The 25080-nt window shown below is 43.3% G+C and overlaps 1 protein-coding gene across 1 annotated transcript; it reads right to left on the bottom strand.

Moving 5' to 3' along the window:
* Positions 1–2647: 2647 nt before the first annotated feature.
* LOC139642194 (myosin IXB) lies at positions 2648–25049 on the bottom strand (the record flags this gene model as incomplete). Its single annotated transcript, XM_071516971.1, has 5 exons — positions 24918–25049; positions 24613–24675; positions 4179–4393; positions 3765–3984; positions 2648–3157 (listed from the first exon to the last, which is right to left on the bottom strand). Coding segments are annotated over exons 3-5 (882 nt in total), but the record flags the coding sequence as incomplete, so codon positions are not given.
* Positions 25050–25080: the final 31 nt, after the last annotated feature.

The following is a 25080-nucleotide window of genomic DNA, read 5'->3' as shown; positions in this document are numbered from 1 at the left end:
ATCTTTTGACAGGAAGCACTTCTCAAACATCCCATGACCAGGGGGTCACACACTGTCATCCCACCCAAGCCACCACACACACACACACACACACACACACACAGACACACAGCTGAAAACAGTTATGGACAGTGCAGCAGGGGTCAAAACTGTAGGGCAGTCAAACAGTCCACAGTGTTGAAAACAATCACAACTATGGAGTTAAAAAATCCTGGTAATAGGAGCAGAGGCCTACATTCCAGTGCATGACAACACTCACAATGAACTATTGTATATGAGAGAGTGTGAGTGTGGGAGTGATGTGCACGCTGAAAATGACTTCACAATAATAACCCTGCTTTAGGTCTGACCAAGAGGTAAATTCTTCCATATGTGAAAGTGCAGGAGAGCCCCTTTCTTATTACAGGGATGAAAAACAAAAACAAACAGAAGAGAGTCAACTCTGTTCTTAGCCACGTAGCACAGAAATAATACTGTACAATGACTCGCCTTTCATGATGCAGCCTTAAGTTGTCAAACCATGAGAAAGCTAACAGATGCTTGCTTGTTTGCATGTGTTTGTGCATGCGCCTCTCATGACTCCAAACACAGAGAGCTGTGGTTGGTTGTTTGTCGGTCCGATGGTCTGCAGTGCAGAGATTCACTCAGGCCACCAGTCTGTCTCTAAGTGCCTGTTACTATTCCAAAGTTATTGATTCGTATTTTTCTTACAGTTGAAAGAAGAGACAGGCAGTCAAACGTGTAAAAGTCGCCTTTGCTGACATCATGACAGGCAAAAGAAAATACAAAATAGATGTTTTGATTTGGTTCACTGACTAAAATTATGTATTTTGAATGGGAATGTACAAGCGGGGGAAGAGTGTCTACCCTGGTTGTGTGTTTTTTGCTGATTAGTAGTGCCTCTCCGTGTTTATCAATAAGACAGTCGCTCAGTCTAGTCAATCAGACGACTAACCAAGGGAGACACTCTGTCTGTGTCTGTTTAGAGTCCATATGACAGTCAGTAAGTTGAGCAGACAGTCTGTCTGCCTGTCTAGAGTCAGACCTGACTAATGGTGCAGCAATATTATTAACCAACTGGCCTTACACAGATATATCCATATTGTCATATCGTGATGTAGTGATAAAAAATAATATGCTGGTAAAAATGACTTAAAATTACACTTTTTCACTCAGCATGTGAAAACAAAACAGTGTAGTTTGGAATTTTTTAAGGGTCTTGGTCTTTATGATACAATATTTGCATTCCAGTAGCCTTCAATCTTTAGTTATTGTCACTGTAATTAGAACCAAGAGACATTTATCTTTTATGTACTTCTAAGAAGTTGTATTGGCAGATATAGCACATGTTTTTTCGCAACCAACTATCGAAACTGATAATGGACACAAAACTTCTGTATTGGTCAGGCCCAAGATTTGATCTGGTCAGTCCGTCTGTCTCTCTTCCTATAGCCAGTCAGCAGAAGCATCTCTTCTCTCAGAGAGCAGCGAGTGGGAAGAGGAACAAAGTCACCTGACCGAAACGTTGACACCAGCAGCTGTTAGTCAACAACCATTCCACATGAAACTCATTTGTGAACTCTGATCCAAATAGAAACCCAGAAAATGATGTTACACAATAGACAAAGATTAGCATTACTATCACAATCAGCAAGATCAGAGTTTCCTTACAAGCAGAAAGACATCTGTGTCCCTTCTACTCAGCAGTTCTAAATAGCAAACAAACAGCCTTATCTCAGCTCTGTTCTCACTGGATTTCAGCAGCATTTTCACAAGCGAGCAGCCATACGAAGGGTTAACAAAGGGCCTGAATCTCAAACTTCCCATCCTCTTTTTCATTTCTTCTTTCTGGGCAGACCATAGTCTTTATAACAAAGTGTTTTAGATTGCACACACAGATCACTGTACGTCCCCTCAGCTCCGCCTACACATAAAATAAAAGAGCTATGCAGTTACAGACTGAAAAGACATTAGGTCAATATTCTATGGAATCTGATACTTTCAGTGGGATATTACACTCATATAACCACTGTGCCAGATATGATTATTGTTCCTTTAACTTATCTCAAAGAGAATTCTGTGTATTTTACATCCTGTGTATGTGCATATGTGTGTGTGTGTGTGTGTGTGTGTGTGTGTGTGTGTGGCTATGTGTGCATGAGTCACTTCTGCGGAAGCATCATCACTGTCAATATTGGATGTGCCTAATCAGTACAGTCATGCATTTCACACCTCATTAAGGCCACTGAAGAAGAGATAATAAACTTAACTAGGTGGGGCATGTCACAGATCATCTGTGATATGAGAGGTTTCCCATGTGACTGATGAGGTAAACAGGGATGGCAAGCAGCTAAGAGTTGATGGGACCCTAAACTTTTCACCTGCTGGCTGCTGCATGCACACACAATCTCTGTCTTTCATTCTTTCTTTCTTGTACAAAACAGGCACTTGCTTTTCTTCTATGGTGCCAATTACTCTCACTACGGTACAATTACTCTCACTATTTTACCAACGATCTAGATTTTAAGAGTACAATACAACCTCCAGATGACGGTTTGCTACCGGCCACAGTGGCTGGTGGAGTAGACACAGAAATCACAGGTAAAATTGACCAGCATTTGTCTGGTGGTAATTTCCCCATCCTTACCTCCAGGACCGGCCCGGCCCCCAGTATGGTCCTCTCCACCCCACTGGCGTAGCCCTTCTGGCTGAGCGCGGTCAGACAGTGGATCAGGAAGTTGGTGCTCTGGGTCTTCCCTGAGCCGCTCTCCCCAGAGATGACGATGCACTGGTTGACCCTCTTCCTGAGCATGGCGTAGTAAGCCACATCGGCAATGGCAAAGATATGAGGCTCCAGTTTGCCCAGCTGGTGGTTCTCGTACATCTTTACGTATTTAGGGTTGTAGATGGGCAGGAACTTGAAGGGGTTGATGGCGATGAGGATGCTGCCTGCATAGGTGTAGATCTTCTTCTTGTAGAAGCGTGTGCGCAGGTTGTCTAAGATGCCGTCCTCATTGAGGACGGGGAGGTTGCAGAGGTCTGCGAAGTCGTCCTGCGGAGGAGGCAAGAAGCCCCTGGCGGCAAGCCTCTGGGCCTGCTGTTCCTTGGACAGGGCCGGGAGGTGAACGTAATGGATGGAGCCATCATGGTTCCTCTCCTGGAGCAGGCAAAAGCAGCATACATTTTTCAAAGATCCTTATCCGGTTCCCACACTTCAAATCAAATTCAACGACTTTTCAATGACTCTCAAGGCCTTGTTTGGTGAAAATCAAGAACTGAAAATTGGCATGTTTTGGGGTAAGACATGACATTGGTCAAAATTAGACATCATAGAGGCCTAGTGTTTTTTTACTAATGAGCCTGTTAAGTCAACAAATCATGGTAAAATAATTCATTTCAAAACCACTGCTGTATCAACACAAATCCCATATTTTACATTTCTCAAATCCTTAAACTTTCAAGTTTCCAGGCCTTTCCAAGGCCTGTGGAAACCTTTACACAACCTTTTCACATTACTGAACAAAATTGTTTTTAGGTTCAGTTTTGAATCATGTGAAGTAGATTTTCAAAATCACAAATTCTAATTTGTAACCATGGCAAATGTATGCAGTATGGATGAATAAACTTCAAAGCTGCTTTTCCTGTCTGTTCCACATGTTTTCAGAGACTTAGGGCTGATGGACAAAGCCGAATTTAGCTGAAGTGATGCCAAGGAAAGCTGTACTGTGAACAGTCACAGTACCGGAGCCAACAGTCAACTCTACCTGTAGTAAGAAGTAAAAGCCGAGGCTCTGTGGGTGTTGCTCCTGGGCTTTGCGGGGCCACAGCAGCACCCTCTGTACCGGCAGGTCCCCGGCCTCCAGGACCCACTCCTCCCCGCCACATTCCTTCACCTCTGCCAGCACGTACAGGCGGCCGGGGTCCAGCCCCAGAGCCAAGGCTGCGTCCGAGATCACCGAGGCTGCTGTTGCATCCTTCTGCACTCTGACGGGTGAATAAAACGTATTAAATACTAAATACAATCAATTCAACATTACACTAGTTCCTCCTCTCCTAGATGATAGAGAAAAACATACTGATAGTGAGGGTTCAAAACGAAGAACTCTTACTAAACAGGAGGTAAACATAAATAGTCTATGGTTATTTTACATTATTCAGGGAATATGTTGCACACCAACCTGAGGCTGCAGCAGGCTGAAGCTTCGGCAGCCAGCCGTGGGTAGATCTGGAGCAGGTAGGAGCGGCCATCTTGGAGGTTAGCTGCACCTCCTCCCCCTCCTCCTCCACCTGCATTCGTTGCCATGGTGGCAGCGCCATCTCTGACACTCATTCTGAGCCAGGGGGAGTGGCCTCAGCATGCCGTACCCACCGCCTCACTCTCACCACGTAGCACCTGGAAATGACATATATTGATTGGTAAGTGACAATTACATTCACATTCATAAATTGATAACTGATTGATAGGATTGCATATTGACATTGGATCATGATAAAGGGAGGCACAAGTGAGTTTACAGTCTAGACATTCAGCATGAAAGAGAGAACACTGACCCTCACATTCACTAATCCTCAGCATTGGTTTGATGCAATTAGAAACACAGTAAGATACGCTGGATCGTGAAATGTTTCCAATATAGAGCACTACAGCTTTCTAAAAGCTTAAACAATGCGTCACTCCTGCTCTGAGCCTGCATTTCAAAATGCAAACAAAATAGTTCGTTTTCAAACAAAGTCTAACAAACCACAGGGAAAGCTCATCTCTGGTATTTGGCCCTAAGAATTTCCCATTCTGAATACATGTGAAATCTGCTAGAGGTGTGTCTTGGATTAGCCTAGAAAGAGGCCCGGGGAAGCAAATGTAACAAGCTTCATAAGACACAGGCCGGATAAATAGGCAACAGGTTTGTAATCAGTGGTTTATCAGAAAAATATGTTAAATCTACAAGCTAAATTGAGCAATGTACTAGCAAAAAAGAAACCCTTTCCTTACCCCAATGAAATGTCCTAGAAATATCAGGCTACAAAATTATATCAACAGCACCTCATGTCATATACCAGCTAGCCCATTAAAGCTAATCGCTACACTGAATAGATTAATGTACCATGCTAGATTATAATCACATGACTGTTAACAGTAAACAGCTGTAAAAGCCCATGATTAGATTCTATAGAGGGACTCAGGTTGATCCCAATCAGTCAATCTTTTCCTGGAAAGCTTCATGCATCAAGGGAAGTCTGGCCACAGGCCTACTTTCATTACAGAATAGAGCAGTTGATTATACAAAATAAGCCTGTGTTGATCTGTGATCTATAATTTCTTTATCAACAATCAAATGGCTGCAAAGGCTACATGAAGATGTGAGTTGAGGAGATTACTGTGGGACTCAGTGGTGTCGTCAGGTTACCAAACCATTAGTAAGCCCTAGGTCACTTTAATAGTTGTGATGCAAGAGGTGCTCTTCCCTGTGGTGACCAATCCACAGAAAGGCCGACGCAGACAACATCACCATGGAAACAACATCAACATAGCACCATCCGCAACATAACAACAAGGAGGATAATGACAAGAGATATCCGAGACAGGGCCTAAATCCTCAGTCTGCAGTTGGGCCTGGTCTTACACACAACATTTCTACAGGGATAACTTTACATTAAAATGGTTTGTTTATTTTTCCTTCGCAAACCACTTGTCACAGCATGGAGAAAAGTTTCAAGATTTGAAACTCCAGCTACCCTAAAACAGCATTATTAGCATTCCTGATTGAACTAAATTGATATTTCTATGCTAACAATGCTAAAAAAGCGTTTTCTCAGTTATACAGAATACAATACAGAAGCCTTTTCCTCGCAATGCGACGAGGTACCTGGTGAAGAAAATTGACTAAAATTCAAAATGTCAAATTCAATATATTGAAAAGGGTAGGCGTACACAATGTTACATACAGTATCACACATTTCTGAATAGTCCACCTCATACACTGAGTAATTTATATTAAAGCAAAATCCTTTCACGGCTTTTGTAGGGTGATTCCATAATATGTGACTGAAGGGAAACCCCAGGGCTAATTGAAGTGAATGAAACCAGTTTCTCTGGTTTTCCTCACATCTAAAAATACACTTAAGTCATGGCTGTAGGTAAAACTAGATTACAGTGCACCTGCATTTAAACACATTAAAGAGACCTATTCCCATATCCCTGGAAAGCACATGAGACTTGGTATAGATATCTTAGGCATGTCAGACATGCATGATATGTGCGTTCACCCTTGGTGTTGGTCATAAAGATGACTCATATTTAATAACACTGCAGTGCGTGGTTGTCACATGTCATCTGCAAATATCTTTGCCACTGAAACTTCACTGTAACTTGCAGCTGTAGCTGCAGCAGAGCAATTATGAGCCCTTCCGCTCAATGACAACACTTAGACTAAGACCGCAAATGGTGTAATGAATGCACACTCACTCTCAGACACGAACACTCAGACACAGACACATACAGTGATGTATGTCTTTAAACTAACCCCAACAAGATGAAGAGTTTACCAGCCCAACCCTTCACCACCACCACCACCACTCATCTCTCCATCCAAGGATAACTCAATATTCTCTCCCTGGCAAGGTCCCAACACCGAGATCCCACATCACAGAGCCCTAAAAAGCCCATTAACTGAAAACAAAGGAGAGGCTTGTTCAGCCCTCACTAAGGATATCACTGATTTCCTGACCGAGGTGAAGTTAACTGCCTCAAACATGTATCAGGCTCTTTTATGAACCAAACCACAAAATAACCAAGAGAGCAGGACAAACCTCCTAGTGATGAATCACATGATTGACATCTGCACCATAAAAACCTCATTGGAGTAAACAAGGACTATCATTAATTCTTTGAGTACCCTTTCCAGACAGTAACATTGCTTCAAGGCAGGGAAGGGCAATCATGCCATGGATGACTGAGAGTATGTAAGTTTTCATTCCAACCAATCAGTGATTTTACCGATAGTTCCTCCTCTCTGGTTGAAGGTGAATCAGTGAAATCACTTGGTGTAGTCACTGGTTGAAATGAAAACCTGCATACTCTCTGCCCTCCATGGCACATGACTGCCCCTCCCTGCTTCAAGGCATGGACAATCGCTACTGTATCACCATTACCAAGGTTTTATTGCACATGTCCTAGTTTTAATAAAAGAGAATAGCTTTTGACAGCCATTATTCAGCAAAATACAGTGTGGTAAAAGTTCAGTAAGAGTTCAACGCCACTTCACAGCAAAGGGGACTTCCTGAAGTCATGCTATGGGGTCCCAAATTCTTTTCTCAAAGAAATACACCTAAAATAACGACGAATACAGTAGTAACTTGAGTCTACAGATCTATAACTCTTCCCTTGGACATGAGAAAAATTATAACCTGAACACAGCTTGAAGAAAGAAAACAGTTGGAGCCATCTTGTTATTTGATAGAACAGTGTAGGAAGTTCCACGGGGCAGATATCACATGATGTGAAAGTGGCGGTTTTACAAACCACAGAGTACTGTACAGCAGTTAGCATCATTAGACAGTCATTTGGCTTAATGCTGCACTGTACTTAGCCTCGAGGCCTGTCTTATACCACTCTCAGTCTTCATACTTAAGCTTGCTGGCTGCAAGTTAATTTCACCAGATGTAAACAGACCTCTCTCTCCCAGTCTCCGTTTCCCCCCATACACTAGTTAGCTGACAGTGGCAGACAGTGCAGTGGTTACTGTGCCAGACTGGCAGGATGGCAGCTTAGACCACCACTAGGTGACAGAGAGCCTGGTCGACAGTATGAAGCCATTACCATCTTTTCTGGCTCTGTTAAGCCACAGAAAAATGCAACTCTTTGAAAAAGCCCTGAGGTATTTCAGGATTGATTCAGTGTAGCATCCAAATGGACCAGAGCCAAAGGAATAAGATCCAGGTAACGTCTGTAACCAATATTGATGCAGAACAATGATCTATAGTACAGTGTGAACCACACAGACACAGCAAGGTAAAGTTCAGGCTTATGACGGATCACATAGCTTGACTTTGCATCAGTAATGCATGCTCTGTAAACTGTAAGCCCCCCTTGGGGAAACAGGAACCTGGTCTAAATCACTGTATGGCAGGCAGACTGCACTGCTTTAGTAACCTGATCCGGAGGTCGAGTCCTGTAAGCAATGGGGCCTATAGTTTATCATGGTTGTCATTCAAGCGGAGATAGTTTATTTTCTCAACCTGAAAAATAAGAAATGTTATAGTTTTGAGATATACCAAAAATAAGCAGGCCAAGGGAAAATGCTTGGCTCTCATAGAGGTTATTGTTATATTTCTCTATGCATTAAGACAACTTCTCCATTCCTACATATAAGCTTTATTTTCACCAACACCAATGACTGATATAAATAATTCTCAACTCTGTTTAGACCCACTCATGTGCTGTGTTAGTTTTGTTCCAGTTATGTGAAAAAATATCTAGTTGTGTCAACCATGGCAAAGATAATTTTTTGTCTCTTCCACCACTCTTTTATTATGGGAGCTTTTGCAGCAAAAGGAATAATCAGACACATGATCCTATCCTACAGTTTGTATCTGTGCTTTACTACTTAAGGCATAGGCATCTCCCCACAGCTCAAAGATGCCAATCCAAACCACATATTTTTAAATTACTGGTTATCCAAATCCATCCATCCATCTTGTATTTTTGTTAGTTTGTCATGATCTTCTCAATGTCAAATTTTACATATTTGTCTGTGTCCATGGTCAACAGATTATAAAGTGGGAACAACTGATAACTTTAACATGCTAGTAGGCAAAAGATGCATGGTAAGCATGCTAATAGCACAGGCCAGCTAGCTAGACCCTGCAAGTGCCTGGATGGGTTGAGTGCATCTATATCATCTTTTTGGATTCTCTACGCAGCTTTCACATAAGCTTTGTTTTTGTTTCTCCCCTCGTCAACAGCTTTTTATAGCTGTTCAACCAGTGATAATTTTTGTTTGCACACATTCATGAAAAGCATTGATGGAAAGCAGTTCTTTAGGAAGCGGAAAAGGACACATACTATGAACCTGCATGAACCTAGCAAATACAAAAAAAGTAACAACAGAGGCAAGCCATCCAAACTAGGCTAACTCTGGAATCATTTAGGTCACATTTCAGAATAAAAGAAGGGAAATAGAGCGACTTAAGAGTCATGAGCTTGTGCCTTTGCCAGGCTAGCTGACCACAGCCCCAAAAACATGCAAGCCTGTAAAATGCCATGGCATGCAAAACTGCAGTAGACCACAAAAGACACCATCATCATTATCCTCCATCATGAGCTCCGTCTGGTTTAAATCTGTCACTTTAACTCCTGAGCCGCTGATGCCCTCTAAAACAGAACAAACATAAAGTTATGCGTGTATGTGTGTGTGAGAGAGAGAAAGAATCTCAGTGTGTGTCTGTGCATGTGTGTAGTGAGAAAGAGAGAGAAAGAGGAAAGAAGAATGGGATGACAGAGTGAAGACTGGACAAAGAGAAAGAGAGAGACAGAGCCAGAGAGAGAAAAGTAAACATTTGAAAGTGAGACGAGAGAGAGAGAGAGAGAGAGAGAGATTGAGAGAGAGAGAGAGAGAGAGAGAGAGAAAAGTAAACATTTGAAAGAGAGACAGGAGAGAGAGAGGGGTCCCAGGAGACCATCAAAGGGAGACGAAGCCTAACAGATAGTACGGCTTCCTCCCTGCAGAGGAGATCCTCCATGAGGATGCCCAGCATTCCACAGATAAGACCGGGGTCGTCTGCTCTGCGAAGGCTTAGCCTGGCACTTGAGCTGCTTACTGGGGGTTGAGGGCAGATACTAGAGAACAGGACTACAGCTGAGGGCAGAGAGGGGCTCTTTAGCTGCTTACTGTGGGCAGGAGGAGGCATTAACAACTAACAAGCTCCTTAAACCAGTTATTTTTCAAGGAGGTACCACTCATACCCCTTGGACCCCCTAACCCCACCCCACCTAACCCCTCATTATCTAGTAAAGGAGGATAGGCTTGTAACAAGTTAATCTCACTGTACAGTCATTACTGAAATAGTTTAAGGTCAACCTATAGCCAGAAATGCATTCCAACTGATTTATCAACACAATAGGATTTAACTAACAGTACACCAAATTTACATAACAACCAGTAAAAACTAGGGATGGGACGATATATCGAAATTCAATATATCGCAATACAAAAATGTGACAATACGTATAGTGGGGCAGAAAAATGAATCGCAAGGTTAGCTACATTTTATTCTGCTGTAGTAATCGCAAATGAGATGGATTGCCCATCACAATGTCACTAACTCTCCATCGAAATTACATTAATTGCACTTTGTAATGACATTTTTAAATTGTTGTTTACATTCTAGCAAGCCAATCTGATTGCTACAAAGATTTGCGGCTCAGAAATAAACATAATTCTGCACAGTCATACTTTGTTGTCATTGAACTTTTATTTATTAGGCTAAATCGTATTGTGGTTGTATCGAATCGTGAACCACATATCGCATGTCGAACCGTATCGTGAGATAAGCATATTGTCCCATCCCTAGTAAAAACACTGATGAGAAATACAGTCCATTGTCTTTTTCTCATGAAGTCTCCAGATTGAGCTCTTCTTAAAGTTAATTCTCTCTGAGACCACACATGTCCATGTCTGGGCTGCTGCACTGATTTCCAATCCTCTGCCTCAGGGGAACTATTAGAGACAGTGTGCTGTGGGCCAATATTTCACTGAGCCATGCTGTTAACACTGTAAGTTATGGCCCATTTAATATGGCATAATTCTGAAAAGCACAATATTGCAAGAGCAATGGTGTGCACATACAAAAGTGCGTCTTCTCCCACACATGTCCGAATGGGTAAGACTAAATACCCCATTGCCAAACTGGACTTGTGTGATGGAAAGAGAGACTCTGGGAAAAATTAGTTGCATAAAAGACGCACTATTTTAAATGTGGCAAGAAGTAACTTCATTATAACTGAAGCTGAAGTTGGCAGTGAAGAGAGGGAGGTGTGGCCATGTGAACAGTTGGCTGGTTTGACATACACTGGCAGAGTTGAAATAAGCCAACTGGGTCTTACTCACTCTCTCCTTCCTCCCAACTCCTACTCACTCCTCCTCACCCACTGCAAATAAATAGCAATAAGCTCCACCCTGAGAAATAGGAGGACGAGGAATGGCAAGTCTGGAGTGCCATACTGTTGAGACAGAAAAAAGAAATGTGTGTTGTTTATGGCCTCACTTATAACAGTGTGAAAGCCTTGAGTGTTAGGCTCTTAGTCAGTGCTAGGGACAGTTAATTGTCATCCTAATGGACCTCCTAAGACAGGCATGTACACACACTCACACACACATAAATAAACAGAGCGACCAGTCAGTGCTGAGACACCGCTGGGTGACTAGCTGGTCTGGCCGGAAGTGAATGGGCCAATGACACACAGAGGCCAACGAACTCCAACTACAATCCTCTCTATCTATATATTTCTCACTATAATGTTAACTCTCTTTCTCACTCCCTCCCTCTCTCACACACAGACACGCAGAGGTCAACCCACAGGAAGCGGGTTATGATGTCAGCAGCGTGTCTGGACCAATGATATACTGTCTGACTCCCAGCATTCCACTTCAGTGACACAAGAGGATGCCTGATGATCCCACGTGTCAGGGCTACAAGCAGCTCCTATCATCGCTATAGCTTTGACATTACAATGCCAGCATCATGAGTAAAAGAAATGACACGGGTTACCTAGTCATAGTCTAACGCATAATACATAATACTGAAAAAATTTAAAAATTTAAAAAAATCAGTCACAAGGAATAAGAGCTTCATAATCCAAACAGCACTCACTCCCTTGGCTTCTGATAGATCGGTATATCAGTAGAAATCTGTTTACCGGAAGCGATTTAGCGATACCGTCTCTACCGCACTTTAGTTGGAACTGGGCTGCTTCGCCCCCTATATGCCACCAATCAGTGTTAGTAGTTGCAAAACCTCTGAAAACACGGGGGCAAGGTCGCTTTACGTGAACCACACCATGCGCATTTGTTGACGTCTGCGAGAGGAGACACGGAGGAGGAGAGTGACGTGAGTCCTGTAAACCCCAGACAGGAGGAAACCAAATATAATCAAGATGAAGAAGAACTTGCTAAAAGTTATTTTATTTGTTTTGCAATTTATATATATTTAATACTCTTATCTTTTGTTTCTATTTTATCACAAAGTTTGCATGAATGTTCCAAATAAAAAAAGGTTTTAAGTGCAACAGAATACCTTTTATATGTCTTATATTTGCATGTTCAATTAACTGGACTGTTTATACTTTCAGCCAAAAATAGGCATTTTCACATTTTTCAATTGAATTACCAGAAAAATTACTATACCGTGATATAGCCTATACCATTACCATTCAAAATTTGAAAAATATTCCCCAGAACAGCTATGTATATTACAACATCGACAGCAATTTGATTGTAAATATGAGACCCTGCTGACAAATCATCTTCATTGACAAAAACATGCAAGGGGAATCCCATCTGTTTTAATTCTGGAGAACAAGGAATAAGTCCTGACTTGGTTTGGCCCTGAGTGCATGGAAGCCACTCCCCATCATGACTGATGTTAAAAATTAGATCAGAGAGGTTACTGCATCTGACTCACTGAAGATGAGCAAGTTAGATCTTAACATACAGACCAGTGATGCTCACTCTTTCTAGTAGCAAGGCACCCTTCAGGGAATCACAGTTTCAACCCACACCACAGTAGACGAATGACTGCTTGGTAAAGTTCCACACACTCACACAACACAGTCAGGAAAAACTATGAGCTGCTGGACCGGAGGAAAATGCATTAACTTGAAGGGAAAAGGTTGGCTGATCTGTTTTTAAAAGGAGAGTGGGCAGTCCATTAACCTTCAGTATATGAATTTTATCTTTTTCACTTTGTCTCGATGCTTTTAATGTTTTATGTAATGCACTTTGAATTGCCTTGCTGAAATGTGCTATATAAATAAACTTGCCTTGTCTTCAGTATTTTTCTTTCTTCAGACAGCTGGAAGACAGAGAGGGAGACACAGGAGAGAAAGTGCCGGCAGGGACACGTGGGTGGCTCCAGAGGCGGCAGATTTAACCACTCGACTGTCTCTGGACATGGCTGATTGCTGATTAAAACTGCACCAAGTTGGATTTTCATGATGTTAAATTTGGTTTCGCACTGATTTCTCATTCAAATCTCATGGTCCACCGAAGCTCCCTCCACTGCTGAAGGCCCTCTGCTGTAGACCAAGCTCCTCTCCCCTCCTCTGGGGAAGTGGAGCTAGGGGCTGCTGAGGTATCCATCACCACTACAACTCCCTGCCTGACCTAATGGAGATGAGAGGGGCTGGCCTTTTGCCAAGGCAGGCTGTATTGTCCTCCGGGCACAATGAGGTACAGAGGGAAGGGAAATACAGATCCACTGTGTGTGCATGTGTGCTCTCTGGGATGCACAAATGTGCATAGCACTTGTGTGAAAGAGAGAGAGACCCTGTTGCTGCTGAGTGGTGGTAAATCAGCCTCGGGGGTGAGGCTCTTTAAGGAGTGCAGATGCACCCAAAATGGCTGTGAATGGATCAGAGCCCTCCCACTGGAGCCATGTGGCCCATACAGAGACACTGCCTTTTGTTTAACAGGGACCAGTACCTCAATCAGGGAATTAACTCATCCAGCAGACACCAACTGGGCTAGTGAGAAAGCCAGAGATAGAGACAGGACCGTGGAGAGAAAGTGGAGGGAAAAAAAGAAAAAGGCCACTCTAAAAGCTTGCCTCCTCCCCCCTGTCTTTAAGTCAGCTCCCAGGCTGGCCAGCCATGAACAATAAAACCAGAGCTGAAGAGCATCTGCTGCCTCTGTCTAAAGAAGAGGATAAAGGAGAGAGGAGCCACAGGGATCCACTATTTGACTTGTTGATATTGCCCTATTCATTCATTATGTAGCTCAAGCCCATGGTCAAAATCCCCTTCCCTGCCACAAGTAAGCTGATAGAAGAGGAACTTTAAGAGCAGAATAAGACATTATTAGAGACCATAAACTTCTCTATGCAAGTGAGGAACAATGGCATTTAACATACAGAGACAGGGACTGCTTGCTTTACCCAAATGTCTCAACCATAACTAAATCAAGCCAGCCTGCATGTCTGTCACAACAGATTAGCGTAGCCCATCATAATAATGATAATCAATCACGATAAGGTCATCTGAGCACACTGCATTGATCTGTCACTCCAAATATCATGCGTCTGAGTCACGTATTGACAAACTGACGCTGGCCAGCTGCTGTTCATTTGACATCCCTTGGAGGTAGGTATGACCTCATGTTTATGCACAGATCTTTTCAGGTCAGGCGTGGAGGGGGGTGGGGGGGGTATAGAGAGAGTTGGGGCTGGCAGCAAATACATTAGAGCATGTATAGCCTCGTTTAAAACAACTGGTTTAAATCATGGCCCAGTTATAACACTCCTAGGCCTTCGTATGTAAGCTCTCTCTGCTGTTGCTTGGGGGGAATTCAACACCAATTTTAGCCGCAGCTCAATAAACTCCTTCTTTATGTACTTCTCACAGCGGGTCAGTAATCCTGCGGGCCTCGGTACAGCCTTGCACCACCCCCCCGTGTCTCGCCACCCTTCTCCCTGGGCCATACCGCTGTCTTCTACCACCATGTCCCACACCCCCACTCCACCTCCCCTTCTCCTCCTGTCATACCACTGTCTTTCACACAGTCCCCCCCCCCCCCCACCCGCTACTCTGGAAGGCCATGCTGCTCCTCCACTGCGCCTCCCCCTTCGACCCCCCACTGTTCGCCCCCCTTCTGCTCCCCACCATCTCACATTTGGCACTACTGCTTTAACTCAGTCCAGATGCCAGGTTAGACTGAGTAGAGTAGAAGAGAAGAGCAAAAAGTCTTGAGGGAACTCTGTTTACCATTAAAAGCCCACGTCCTGGTACCTTTGATTTATATGTTGTGCTCCTTTACTTTTCTGTCACCCAGTCAACCGTTGGACTTTATCAGACTTGAGGGCAAACCCCACTGAGGAGAGTAGAGTCGACAGGCCGACAACAACTCTGATTGCACCACTAAATCTTACAACTGCTTTGTATTTCATCAAACCACTCCAAAGAAGTTGCAGAGTCCTGCGACAGACCAACGCAAGGCTTAGCATGCAAATCCACATGCAAAGCCATGCCCAATATCCCGGCCTTGACTGTCTTTTCCCATGATTCATGTTGGATAGTTGATGCATAGTTACCATGATGGTGGAGAGAAATGTATGTCTTCAATCAGTATGATGAGCTGAAACTCTAGATTCAAAGCAGCGGCGTCCACATGAAATACACCAGACCAGCGAGGCCATAGCATGTTTCCCTTAATGGAATCCAGAAGGCTCTGCTTCGTCTGATTGGCTATTTTGGGATTCCATGCTGGTTGGTGGTGACAGGGGATTCCGGAGTTTTCCGGACCCGTCATCTCAGTCAAGGATCACTCGGTGGATGGGGGGGGGGGGGGGGGGGGCCTTATCATGTTGGACTAATAGACCTGATTTGTTTAGACCAGGGGTGGACAAATCCGGTCCTACATATAGGACATTTAGGCAACTGGATGCAAGGCACTATTGCTTTTCCCTGGTATTACAGACAAAGGCTATTGGCTCAAAGGAAATCTTTTGCTCCAGCCTAGCATCAAGGCCCCTCTTCGGCCAAAGCAATACCAATAATTGGACAGCTTGTTTATCTGAATCAGGTGCGTGTGTTGTAAGGCAGACAGCGGCTGAGCAGGTCGGTCTCAAGTTAAGGAAACACTTCCTTCCTATTGAGCGTGGGCGAGCGCATGCACACACACAAACACACGCACGTCGTCTGAAGATGTGGGGCAGCTGCAGGCAGGAATCAGGAAGAGGAGAAGAGGAAGTGAAGGGAAAAGGCAGACAGAGGGGATATTGTACACGCTCACTCATGTGGGCTACTCTGCTCTAAAAACACTCCCCAAACACATGACTCCATTGTGGCACCAGAATAGTCACTGCACTGCACTGCACCAAGTTCATACTTAGTATTTCTTAAGCCCCCCCCCCACACTCTCACACATGCCACACACACACACATATACACACACTTTTCTTTGTTCCCTACAGCTACAGTATCAGACAAAGTTTGAGACAGGCCAACCTCTTGATCTCACCACATCAGACTGATCCCTTTGACAACATATATAGCAGGAAAGAATTTAACCGAGATTTAACCTGGCTAATGCAGACCAAACCCTCCGCTCTCCCTGCTATGATGACAAGTATGGGTAGCTCAAGCAGGAATGAAACCCATAACCAGGTCAGTGTCAGTGCCATGCTCGACCCATTGGTACAACAGCAGATCCCTAATGTTAGTAACATTACTAGTCTTAAATTTTCTACATACAGACATGGGACAAATGGCAGCAGGAGGCCTCGCTATAAGGAGCTTGTCTGTTTGGAATAATGAGGAGGAAATAGCATAATCTCAGACCTACTAAAATAGTATATATTATATCTACTGCATCTACTGTAATCTACTGAAAACATCTTCCCTGGAGTGTGTCCTGATGATGTTTGGGTGGCCCGGCAGATTCACACACTGAGGTGTGGATGGTAAGCATCTTAGAAAGGATAACGCTGTTCCAACCTCAGATATCTAGGCCTAGAATTGCCTTTTCTAAATCCAACCAAAATCCAAATGGGTTTGATAAAACTGAAAGAACAAAACTGATGCAGAGTATGCTGTGACGTGTCATATGAATAGGGCTGCAATTAACGATTATTTTCATTATTGATTGATCTGTAGATTACTATCCCAATTACCAATTGCTTTCTTAGTCTGACCAGCCGCCAAAAAAAACTTAATTTTAGAATGATATGAAATGGAGAAAAGCATGCAAATTATTTGGTATTTTTACTTGATAAATATTTTTAATTGATAAACAATTAATCAATTATCAAAATGTCGGCCGACAATCAATTGATCGACTAATCATTTCAGCAGATATGAACAATGAAAAAAATAGTACAGTATGGAGACAATACCACTAAGCTATCTTTCCAAAGGCACAAGGCACTACAATGTTCTTTTCTTCTGTATGAATCACAGAAAGTCTCTTACTACCGCTCTCTCCCACCTAGGCCAGACACATCTGAATAATTTCCCTCAGATGAAATGTAACTTACATATGGAGTCATTCAGCAGTGACCAGAGTCAGACTAGAGGGTAAAAATAGAGCAAAAACAAACAGAACAGAGCCGAGCCCAGCCAATCGAGAACACATAGCCAAGGTCTACTGTTTCTGCTCCCTCTCTCTCTCCTTCTACCCTCAGCTCCTCTCTCTCTTTCCATCTGTCCCCCCCTTTATATCTTTCCCTCTATGCCTCTCTTGTCTAGATATTCTGCCTTGCTTTTTCTTTCTTTCTTCCTCTCTTTCTCTCTCGTCACTCTCCATAGCCCTTCAGGCATCCCTTGGTCGGACTCAGCTGCAGTCTGCAGACTGGGACACAAACAGAGTTCAAGCCAAACACCGAACACAAAGTCCACTCATACTGCAGTGCAGTTTGTCCCTGTGTGACATGTCCTTCACTGCTACATTCAGGCTGAGAAATCTATGTAAAAGGCTGACAGACATCAAAATAACAATATACCAGAAAAATATAGTTCACATACAGTATTCAGTGTTTCCTTTGCCATAGAAAACTGGGACTGGTACTAGTAAAAAGCCTCAGAGTAAGCCAGAGTAAATCAGTTAAAATTTTCAGGTTATTTTAATAAGATTGTTTATGCAAGGGGGGGCCTGGCTTCTACCTCCATCTCTCAGAAGATATCAGCCCAGCTAGTTTAATTTTTTACGAGGAATAGTGTTGAAATATACTGTGTGGATCCTGTATCCGCTGCTCCAACACTGTGTTGTCTCTCCCAGTTTCTGTTGTACTGCTGTACTACAGTGGCTAGCCTCTAGCCTGGCATGAACAACGGGAACGGTTTGTCACCCCTGCTGCCTCGCCTGGCTGAGTTTATCCATTTCCCCGCCCCCCGTCTCCTTTCAAATCTCTCCCAAGTGCCATTGGGCAACACAGGGAGGGAGAGAGGAATGAAGCTGAACACTAGTTCCTCAGATTTGTCCACAGCCATTCATCCAAGACACAAACAAGTCCAATCCCATTTGTCCCAATATACTTATGTCTGTAAAGTTGGACAATTGGATTGGTGCAATGAAGACTGGGCGAAACACACCAAGCCTCTTAGGGAAGGTAGAGCTAATGGATATATCCAATCCTTTCAGAGTTAGCCCCCTACACAAGTGCCTGGAACAGTTAGGGACATAGATACTGAGTGAGCAAAATATTAGGAACACCTGCACCCCAGAATCTTTGCAGAATCTGGGTCAATTTCTTCAGGACTTAAAATTAATTATTGAATCTCTCTCCTCTCCTGCACCTGCATCTTCCCCTATATGTGTGAGAGATGTAGAGTATCTAATAGGTGAAATCAATAAGGGATAGCCTTCACCTAGATTCACCTGGTCGTGTCATGGAAAGCACAGGTGTTCCTAATATTTTGTAAACCCAATGTATGTCCATAAAGGCTATAAAAAGTTTAATACTGCGGACAGCCAGCTGGAAGAAGAAGCACACTGCGGTATCTAGGCTAATATTCATCTCTGTCACACAGGCAGGGGTTCAGGTCAGGATAAAAAAAAAAGTTTCATAACAGCATAAAAACAAACTACTGTACAGCTCTATGTACACCTCAGCACTAAAACAACCATAAAAGCCATTCAGGAATACGCAGTCACACATGTCGGTTCAGTGCCTCCATGGCTTTGGCTAGTGAAAGATAAGACAGGGAGGAGGAGGGGTGAGGTGAGTCAGGGCTTTCAGATCTGCTTTGTTGTGAAGCACAGGGTTTCACATTACAAAACATGGCAATCAGGCCAAATGTAACCTTTAAAGAAAAAAAAAAAAAGAGTCTCCCATGGATAATTTCTTTCCATTTGAATGACAAACTTCTACAGTCACCAATATCCATGGAAAAGAAATGATGGGGATGTCAATATGATACAAACAATTAGCGTAAATAATATATAAACCATCACCTCATTATATGTGTCTGGCCCTCGTTACCGCTGCCTAAGCAGGAGACCTTGACAGGTTTCGCCCACAGAGACAGGCTATGATGCACAATAATAGCAAACAAAGCCAAGCGAGCCTCGGGGTGTGCCCTCTCTCTGCCCATAATCCAGAGCCAAGGGACAGGATCGCTGACCGCAGAGAGGATGGAGGGGGAGGTTATAGCACTCACCACAGCAATCAACCAGTCAATCTGTGTCCACACACACACACACACACACACAGACCTCTTCCTGATGGTGGCCACTCAAGGCACCAAGCTGTAGCAAGGGGGGTAGAGAGGGAGTGAGAGAGAGAAAAAAAAGCAAGGCTCCAATACAATGTGTTGTGCTTGCCATAATTAGAGCTTAACAGAACAGCCAAAGAGTCTAAAAATTCAAATCCAGCACTGGGTCACCTGCCACTGGGCTCAGCAAGGACACAAGTAGGGGCTTATTGAAAACCAGCTGAGTGTGGTGCAGCTGGTAAAACTGGGTTATTGTTGGAACTGCTAGTATCCCTCCCTTTACAATCCATACATTTGAATGTGATGAGAGGTATGTGTTAGGGAAAGCACTATAAGCACTCTTATTGTACACAACTGAAGCTTACCCACCACAACTGGAATTGAGATGGGACACATTGTTCCTTATTTGTGAAGAATTAAGCACTATGACTAACCTGTAGATTTTTAGCCTAAATTCCATTCAAAATCACAATATTTAAGCCGTCTGAAAGTGGTTTAAATTGGTCTTCCATGACGCTGACAGGCCACTTTGCACTTCACTGTGGAAAATTCTTGAGTTGTATATTGTGGTTGAATCTTTGCTTAGCTTATAACTGAGCCTATAATCAGAATCTAAACACCTAGATTTGGTGGAATCATAATCACCACAATCAGGCTTTGATTGCAATCATCCTGACCTGATATGTTTGGACTCTGGAATGATGGCTGAATAAGGCACAACAAACAAATGCACTGTATGTAGGCCATCCCTAAACAGCCAGTCTGCCTTTTCCTCACTTATACCCTATCATTACAGCTGGGCCTATTTATAAAGCCCATAAATTCAGCTTGCCACATTGAAAGAGCCGAGTTGCCAGAGGGTTTGTGGACTTGATGATTTTAAAACTCCCCCTTTTTCCCTCTCTCTGTCTACTTGCACAACTCAAACATACTCCCTTGCTCTCTCTCTCACTCACTCACTCACCCCCTTTCTTTTGCTTGCTCTCGCCATCTTCAGTCCGTACATCTCTACCCAACGCACGTCATTGTAAATCCACAGTGTAAAGCTTGGTTAGCAGCTCTCTGCAGAATGCAAAGCTATTTTTCTCCCTGTCTCTCGCCGCAGAGAGGCACGCCCCGGAGCATTCCTGTCACACTACTGGACTTACACACTGGATTATGGCACGCTACATGCATGCAAACGCCTGGGCACACACACACACACACAAAACATACGTTTTGGTGGTCTTGGAACTGTGTCCCATTTCTCCTCATTGACCTTGTTTCCATTCATCCCTTCCTCTGTGCTCATGCACCTACACACCTTGCTTTGCTGAGTGTACAGCAGGCAACACCGATGGGCATCATCCTCAACTCGGCTATTCAAATCAGCTGTCAAGGTCAATGATGAGGAGATAAGGAGTTGATGCTCTTTCAACGGTTGAGGGAATATGCAAGTTTGGATTCTATTCTCCGGAAATGATAATAACAGTGCCTGAACCAAGCCAGAGGTTAACAAAAGGAAGCATGACACCTAACCCAGCCCATCCCAGTGTTCCTGAGCAGCAGTGTCAGTAAGAGCGAGGTAAAGGCATCCTCCTGATGGGCAGATTGGTAGAAAGAAACACAGGCCTCTACATGTCTGTGACTTTCTTGCCAAGCCCTCAGCAAGGAGCCCTTCTCCATACCTCATCATGTAGTAGTAAACTTCATTCGTCTCTTTGTTCCTCCTTATTTCTCAACTGCTACAGTATAGTATAGTTTTGAACCCAGTGTACATTGTCAAAAAATACAAAATCACCTAATCACTCAGTCATCATTCTAACTGCAGTGGCCCCCCATTTCTCTTCTTGTCCATGAACAAAAAAACTCTGTTATCTCCAATTGTAATAATGCCATTGGTCCAGTGATGAGTGTATCAGCAGTTTGCCTCCAGATAGTTGAGATAGCTAGTCTACTCTATGTGCTGAGGCTGCGTTTTCCAGGGCCATGGGACCGCAGGTGTCTGCGTCATTCCACAGGTAGCCTATATAGTCCTAAACCCAGTACACCAGCTGCACATAGATACGACGCATGCTGCTAGGGGACTAATTAGGACTCACTGTGCTGCATGCACCATACACCATAGCTCAACCTGCTCAGCTGTCCTTGTTCTGTCAAACTCAACAGCCTAAATTACTCAGATACTAAAACAAAATACAGCAAACCAACACAGAAGCCTAGAAACTGCCTAATAAGGAGTTCACACATGGTTAAAACATGGTTACATTGCACTCTACAAGTCAATCTTCACACCCAACACCAACTACAACCTCTACAAGTTCAAGTTTTGAACTAGGCCTTGACATATTAGGCAGAAAAGAAACACTAGGACTTCAATTTTTTTTACCCAGTTTTTTGTGTTCAAAACAGTAAGCTAAAACAATTTCAATGTGTAGTCAGAGCCAGAAAAAAATCCAGTGTGTCAAAATTGACTTTCATTATACTGTGTAGCCACCACTTTGACCTAATTTTACACACTAGTCGTGAATCATCAAACAGTTGTTGTCAGAAACCAGACAGACAAAGAAACATTTTAGAAACTCCCAACACATGCGACCCTGCAAGCACATAAGATAAGATACAGGCAGGCCGGAGATGATGACAGACACACTTCAACCTCCACAAAGTTGCTGCTGGTATCTGCAAAGCAAAAACAGCTCAACACCTCTTCAGTCATCATCTAAAAATACAGTGCTCAGATGTAGCTTAAGCTAACCGCAAGACACTTAAGACCAAGAAATTTCACACATGACATGAATGTAAAAATAAGACAATGTAATTTGATCATCACTTTAACGTATTCTTTGCCAACCATGCGGTTGCCATTAAGACACATTTGAAATTAGGTTTTGATAAGTTCTCTAGCTGGCTCTGGCTGTGGTGTCAAGGCAGAGAGCAGCTTGTTTTATAATCATCATATTAGGGAACAAAGGCAGTTCCTCTAATATGGTTTAGGTTGATTATCCAACAACAGCTATAGACTTGCATACTACAGTGAGCTAGACATTGCCTTTAACCAACAAACTACACCTCTAAATCACATTAAGCCTAGTTTTAATAGGACTGACCTAAATGTGCAATTGGTGGGCCAATTAATCTCTAATAACTACACTATTGCCAAGTAAGGTTCTCAATATGCCAGCCTATTGGTTGAGAAGTGAAAGGCATTGAGCTGAACGGGAGAGCATATTCTGAGGCCAACCTAGAATCTCCCGTCCCTTGAGATCTCTCCGAGAAATACTGGCACAGCTATGATTGAGGCAATTATCTTTTCACCCGCAGTTTCACGCAATTGCATCCGCCAGGATGTGTAGGCCAATTACAACTCAAGGCTGAGCTCCTAAAAATGGAGCAACCCCCCTCCCAAATCTCCCCTATCCTCCCCCCCCCTACCCTCAACCACTGTCAGCTCTGTCTGCCAGTCTGCAGTGGGGCTGCAGAGTACAAACCATCAGCCAAAGACCATATGGTCCTTTTCTTTTAAAGATGGCAGACAGGCTTTCTGTGGATTGACTGAGTGTAGGGCTGTCTGGCTGCGCTCTGCTGTGAATCAAGAAGCAGCAGCAGCGTATTCAATACAATCACAACCCCCATCTTTCATATTCTAACTCTAATTAACATTCCAAGTCTCTCACAGTAAGCTAATAAGACAAAGCAAAGTCTCTATTTATTAAATACGCTTCCTGTCTCACAATTTCAATTACTACAGTAGTTATAAGGGTCAGCTACTTTTGCATTGTCTGCAAAGAAACAGCCTAGGATATCCTATATTCAAAAAAGTAAGAATGAGAGAAATGTGATATAAACCCTTTTGTCTAAAGCAGGCGCTAGTGATCAATTTCCACATTAGTCTGGCACCGAAATTCAAGCCATTCCTCTGCTAAGCCTGGGTCACAACAACATGTGGCTGACAGACCCATGGAGCGGCCCGTGTGACAGAAGGAAGTGTAAATACATTATTTCATCAAGAGGAAATGACTTGCCACATTAGGCACTGCTCTGATGCCACTGGGATAGCACAAACAGTATTGCGGCCAAAGAAAATCAAAGAAGTGGAAAGAGGAAAACAGAGAGGGAGAGGAACTTTTAAGTGAAACGCACATACGCCTAATTTTACTGTTCCTATTCGCTGTTTTACTATATGATTAGCTTTTTCCACCACCCAGACATTAGTCATGTAGCTTGAGCATGCCCCGGCAGTCCCACTCTCTTAGTGTATGTGGAAGATTTTGGTAAGGTTTGGCCGGTGTGCTGCTGTATGGAAGAGGCAGCTGGAGGAGGCCTACTGTAGATTTGGGCTATTTGCATACCACCACAGCCTACAACTGTCTAACTCTAACCACTGGAGTTGTTGTTGTATGGTTGCGTTCAAATGCTCTTTAAATTAATGGAGTGAGTAAAATAGGAGAGAAGGGCTGTTTCCAATTTCAAGTGTAAACCAAAACCACCTCAAATTGACCCAATAAAGTCCTAGCAGGTAGATCTATTGCTTGTTTCACCTAAACCTATCATTGACACTCATACTAGGTGTGCAACTGTCAATTTTACCCAAACAGGAGTGAACATAATAACAGTATGCTACATCTGAGAGTGTGAGATGCCCGTGGTGGCTCCACACCAACTCGTCTGACTGCTTTTTCCTGGCAGGGACTGAATGGTCTGCATCGAGCCCAACATTGTGCGGCTTTTCTGAATTCCAGGTGAGCCAGCCGTGTGTTGTTCACTCGAGCAAAACAACAGACAGCCACACACACACATGACATGTATGTCAGTCACACCGTGCAGCAGGCCCGGCGGGGGACATGGCACTGCAACAAGTTAGCCTACATTTCTCAACTCACACAGTGGATGCAAGTATGTACCACTAACCAAACGGGCGACATCCTGTTTTAATTAGAAAAGACACGTATGAAAGCCACAGTCCCGCTTATGCTTTGATATCTATTATCAATATAATATGGTTAAAGCAGTACGATAATATTCAGCAACTACTTCACTACAACTTCCTATAACGTTACTGTCCATTCAGCCTGATATTGAGATGGAAGCAAGATTATAATTCAAAGAGAAATTCTCCTTTGACAACAACATATTTTGACAAATTAGTGAAGCTGCTTTCTTATACAAAAAGACAACAAACACACACAAGGAAGATTTTTTTTTTTTTTTACCTTGCTCGGTTGTCTTTCTCATTGTCTCGGTGTAATCCTTTACTGCATTCCCCCGCGATTCAGCTGAGACACACAAAAAAAAAATCAAGTCGCAGCTTTTCGGTGTCTTGCTTGTGTTTTTTGCCCTTTGATTAAAAAAAAAAAAAAAATCAAGACTCAGGCAATCCCACTTGGTAACAAACAGGCTAACAACGACGGAGCCTCTCGGACAAAGCTCAGTAACGTTACTGAATGAGCCTGAACCCGGGCTGTAAAAAAAAAAAAGAAGAAACACAGACGACTCTCTAAAAAAAATCTGTACCTACCTACTTGTCATCTCTATGTGTATACTAAATAAAAAAACAGCACTCGCCGAGGTGAAAGAGCTTCAAAAGTGCATCATTTCCAAGCAATCTGGATGGCTTTAGACCAGCTAACCAGCTAGCCTGTCGCTACTTCCTTTCTCTTTGCCTAAATAATAGCAGCAGC

Source organism: Centroberyx affinis, unplaced genomic scaffold (genome assembly GCF_046629955.1).
Source record: "Centroberyx affinis isolate AG114_WGS23_722 - 3 ecotype Tasmania unplaced genomic scaffold, CSIRO-AGI_Caff_v1 ptg000440l_1, whole genome shotgun sequence".
Taxonomy (NCBI): Eukaryota; Metazoa; Chordata; class Actinopteri; order Beryciformes; family Berycidae; genus Centroberyx; species Centroberyx affinis.
Note: the sequence above shows the minus strand (reverse complement) of the source record. Positions and strands in the feature narration are given on the sequence as shown.